The following is a 4,973-nucleotide window of genomic DNA, read 5'->3' as shown; positions in this document are numbered from 1 at the left end:
GGGTGCACCCCACCAAGATTTCTGCTCCTTGGAATTACAGAGCCCATTATAGAGTCACGGCAATGAGTCCGTCGCCGCGAAATGCTTCTTTTCCTTTACTGTAGTTCGTGCAGCCTTTCTCTGCCTAATGGAATGTAACTCTTGGGGACGTGCGATGGAGGTTGCCCCGTGTCACTTTGATCCATGCCAGCCCAAGGTCGTTTGGGAGCAACGTGTGGAGAGAGTGACGTAAGCGAGGGCAGGCTCTGCAGATTCCCTATAGTAACCAGCAGTTTGGTGTCTTTTCAGAAATCACGCAGGGTTCCTACCTGAGGCAGTACAGTGTGGCGCTCTACGACACGGCGTTGTTACGTGAGCACCGCGCCAGGACGCGACGCGACGTCACCGACTCTTCGGACTCTTCGGACTCTTCGGACGGTCCCAAGTCCAGGACTCGCAAGGGCCCCACGCTCGATCTGAACGTTCACGCGTTCGACAGGTTCGTTCAGCAGCGAATCAACAAATGGGGGGACTCGCTTCCGGAATTTGGGGCTCTTCGCCGCCTTTTCCCAATTCTCTTGGTCTCACGCTACGTCAACTAGTTCAATTCGCACAGGATTCATCTTGGTCGACGCTGACGCTTTTTTGTCTCTCCTCCCGCACTTGATGCTTCGTGACTTCAATATTCACGCCGCTGCGATTGATGTCCGCATGAAAGTACATAAGGCAGTTCACAATAAAATATTGCGGATCGGCGGCACAGCGCTTGAATCGTCTAAAGCTTTCAAGTTGAATGAAAATAGGCCAAGAGAGAAGGAATTGGGAGAGTATTTAAGATTTTGTAAATTTTTGGCACATGTCTGTAGTGGCTCAGCAGCAGCCTGAACGAGGAGCACTTTGCTCGATAACTTTCGACGGTATTCGTTGATTCGTTGTCAAAGCACCTTCCGCACGAGAGAATAACTCATTCCGATTCGTGAATCTTTTGGCATGCGAGAATCAATGAGCGTGAGACGATGTCGTCTGAAACTTTCCATTGGATCGTGTGTATTCCATCTTAATAATTGTCCCGAATTACCCACCTGGATCGCTTCTACTCCTGATTGGGTCGATGGGACAAACGCTCGAGCATCGAGGAAGTAACGATAAACCAATGCAACGAACTAGAGCTAGAGAACATGACTTTGGGCCTTTGCACTCCACAGACTCTTCAAGATGAGACTGGCGCAGGACAACAGCTTATTTCCGGACGACGCGATTTTCGAAGGGACGGGAGGTCGAGTTCTTGAATTCGACACTTCCCACGTCTATACTGGCACTCTTCACGGTAAATATCATTTTGCATTTCTCTTACATTTTTCACAAAGTTTCTCCGAATCCCATTTAAGTTTTTTGGATGCGTTAGAGCAACCGATGCAAATGGCCTGGAGACCGATTTCTTTTGCGTATGAGCTGCACAGCGAAAAGAGAGCGACATAGGGTCCTGATCCACAAACACGCGTAATCTGAGGTTAAACGTACAATTGTGCGAACCCAATGGACGAGAGTGAAAATAAAGTTCTCGTGTATTTCGTAGCGAACTTGAATCTGCTGGAGCTAGACTCTATACGTAGAGAGGATCTTTGGGGCGACCCTGGGCAGTTCGCCTGAAAACGTCAAAGGTTTCGATCGAATGGAAACTCGATTCTCGGAGCTCCCTGACATCGAGCGAATTAGCAGAGCATCGATGGCTGCTCGAATCGAGATGACGTGGAAAAAAGGTAAATAGGATAACATGGAGAAAGACATCGTGTGCCCCATCTTGGAGGAATCTTCGAACGTCGTTGGAGCGTTCTAGCTTACTTTATTTGACGACCACTCGAGATTCCTCTATTTGTCACGACGAGACCTTTGAATCTGCTACACACAGTTGTCAATGAATCTGGCAATGAGTTGGCAGAGAACCAGTGGATCTTCAGCGGCCACCAAATTAACCTCCCGCTCTGCAGTCCGCTGGAGACCCTCTGCAATCCAAGCTTCACTGAATTTACTATCCTTCCTCCGCTCCTCCCAGCATCCACTCGGCCCCCGGTCCTTTCATTCCCTCCAGGCTATAACAGCTGCTACCAAGTAATTGCAAGCTAATTACTTCTTAATATTTCACGCTTTGCCAAACCACTTCCTCCTCCTTCCTGCTCCTTCCTGCTCCTTCCTGCTCCTTCCTGTTTCTTCCTATTCCTTCCTACCTTTCTACCTTTCTACCTTTCTACCTTTCTACCTTCTGTCGTTCATTCATTAGTTCCTTTCGTCCAGTGCTTCCAGTTGATGTACCCAGAAAGCAATTCCTTGGCAGCTCAATACGCAGCCAAGTTCTCCATAGCGACAATTGTGCAAAATTGAGAGTAGCAGAACTCGGCTGGTTAGTGAAAAACCACAGAGATTCTTTTAAGAGCCGATTGTATGGAAAGATAAAGAAAGCAAAGCTAGGGGGTGGAGGGGGAGGAGGAGGAGGAGGAGGAGGAGGGGATCTCGGTGGAACGCCCGGCCACCGAGAATCGCCGGGTTTAATGGGGCACGAAGTTATAAAAATGATATCACAAGGGCGCAGCACACGAGACGCGGCCGACGGTCGGTGCGGAAGGTTGTCTCGGCCTCCGAGCCGATCCTGCGATCTCGTCCTTTACGACCTGCAGAGCCACTCGCGCTGCTTCCCCGTTAACAGTCTTGTAACGTGCGACGTTGCCATTGAAGGCTCGTGCGGTGCGACTCCGTCGGTTCTTACTCGGCACTTTCAATCCTAGGAGGAATGTTTTCCCATGGTAAGGATATCGCTACGGGTAGGAACCGCAACAGCATCAACAACATTGCCAAGAGTAACGGCAACATGTGGAGGAAGGAAATGAAAAGAATGATAATATCTATAAAAGTGGCTGCGACTACGAGCGCGTCCCCACGCTCGAGGTGAGGAGATATTCTCACTGCATACGTAACTGCAGAGCTTTCCAATAAATCTTCGGCCTTGCTTGGCTAAGGCAAAAAGTCACCTGAAACAAAGATAATATTTCAGGCTTTTTTTTTCACGTGTACGGTACTGGTGGTTCGTGCTGCTTCATGCTAGTTCCATCTGCTAGTTACATCTGCTAGTAGCTCCTCCGTAACTTATCTTCAAGTAAAACAAATTAAATGTGTCGCGTTAAGAGTATCTAGTTGTAAAGAATAATAAATTTTCATGAAAAACAACTAGCAGCAAAAAAGGGGAGCGCGATGCGTACACGGTCTGGTCTGCGCCACGTGTGGATTGCGTCTACGTTCACGTTTTGCATATTCATTGCATCATATTTGCTTATGAATTCTCTTTTTTCATTATTTTGCAGAATCCTGTAATTTTCTCATGAATCGTTATTTTATCAAATTGCACATGGACTTAAGAATGGCCATAACCTCACAACACTACCGTCATTACCATCTTTATCGGCTTGAAATTTTCAGGATATAGATATACATATACATCCTGGGGAGAAAGGTGAGAATTTAGCAGGTTGCAATCGAGAGGAGGGTGGGCTGGGAGTGGGAGGGGTGGGGGGTGATGGACTCGAATTGGCCAGGAGCGACGACAGAGTTCACAGTTGCGTTAGCTCTAGCGAAGGGCGAGTACCTCGTTAGAAATTTTAATCTTTGGAAAAGGTGGTGAGTCTGCGAGGCGTCTGCGTTTAAACTTCGCTGACGGCAAATGGGCCAAAAATCCCGACTGATAACGGAAGCAGGGGACGCGCGACTCGACGAGGAGGGGCGCGCAGGGAGAGAAAAGGACGAAGGTTATGCCGTTCCAGTTTGTTTACGTAACAAACTAATTTATTTCTCCCTCTCTCCGGGCGCCCTCGCCACGAACTTCCGTCTCTCTCTCTCCCTCTCTCTCCCCCCCCCCTCACTCACAGCACCACTCTGCTCATTTTTCCTTCCCACGGGAGCAAAGTAAATATCCGGCTCTTCTTCGCAGAACCATATTTCAGAAAAGCTCCTTCGCGGCCCTCGTGCCTCGTTGGGCCCAGCTCCCCTCCTAGTTGACTGAGTACTATGAATATCATTACTTTTTTAGTTTCCGGTTACAGATTACTTGATCCTGAACGGTGACCTGGTCCTTTTCATTGTGGGCTTACGCTCTTGGCATAGATGGGCTATAAAATTGCCCGTCGCCCAAGTACGTTGAAGGTCCTCTTTATATTGACGTTCATAACGTTTAAGGAGGCAACTAGTTCTGGACATCTGACGAGTGATATCTCTACTTCCGCTCTCTGTCTTCAATTCTTTCTTCACTGCCCTACTACGGCTGATAAGAGGGCTGGTTAATTTACGAAAAGATACAGCATGTTTTAATAACAGGGCTGCAGCCCGGATGCTGTGCTCTCTTGTTGGTGAAAGGGCGCCGAGTGGCTTCAGCGGGGCCAACCTTCAGCAAGAACAATCGCCTTCCGATGTTGCAGAACTGTCGAATGATGGCGGCACTGGCGACGTTCACGCGTGATTGACGTTGGTAGCCCTGCTCACTTAGCCGTCCCCGTCAGTCTGAGCCTCCCTGTCAGATCCTCTTCTCCTCAAACGCTTTGTCGATGCGACGTCACTTGATCCCGATCCATGGAATCCCCAACGTTTCATTTCGGGCATACTGCACAGATATTTTATCCTAGAAATTGCGTTTTTTCATAATTTCTCTTATGGCTCGTTGTCGATGTTTCACGATTGGCTTGAGATATCTTAAAAAGATCGAAACAAAGTCTTGCTTGGTGTACATGGCAAATGACTACGTCAGATATACATAGAGATAAAATAAAATGGATCTTCTCGAATTCAGCTTTGAACTTTCCATTTTAACAGGTCTCGACATTCTGATGAAAAATTTTAAACTTTGTCATTAAAAGTTTCAATCGGGACACTGCGAAGTCAGATGTAGGACGACGTCTCTTAAAGTAAAAGTTGCATTGCCAGAAAGAGGGATAAAATAATGAAAGTCCTTCCAA

At 47.8% G+C, this 4,973-nt stretch overlaps 1 protein-coding gene across 8 annotated transcripts in view; it reads left to right on the top strand.

Annotated features, from left to right (window-relative positions):
- Positions 1-4,973, top strand: part of LOC107264542 (NADP-dependent malic enzyme) — a 45,357-nt gene that overhangs the window by 12,200 nt on the left and 28,184 nt on the right. For 6 of the 8 annotated variants that reach the window (XM_025081773.1, XM_015732895.2, XM_025081772.1 and 3 more), the window contains exons 2-3: positions 289-478; positions 1,185-1,306. In XM_025081773.1, the coding sequence (XP_024937541.1) occupies positions 289-478; positions 1,185-1,306 (312 nt within the window). Of the gene's footprint in view, positions 1-288; positions 1,307-4,973 lie in introns of those variants that run through there. The other 2 variants (XM_025081775.1, XM_025081774.1) reach the window with 2 other exon arrangements.

The sequence above is a fragment of the Cephus cinctus genome, unplaced genomic scaffold, assembly GCF_000341935.2.
Source record: "Cephus cinctus unplaced genomic scaffold, Ccin1 Ccin1_scaffold0173, whole genome shotgun sequence".
NCBI classification, from domain to species: domain Eukaryota; kingdom Metazoa; phylum Arthropoda; class Insecta; order Hymenoptera; family Cephidae; genus Cephus; species Cephus cinctus.
This window is presented reverse-complemented; position numbering and strand designations above follow the sequence as displayed.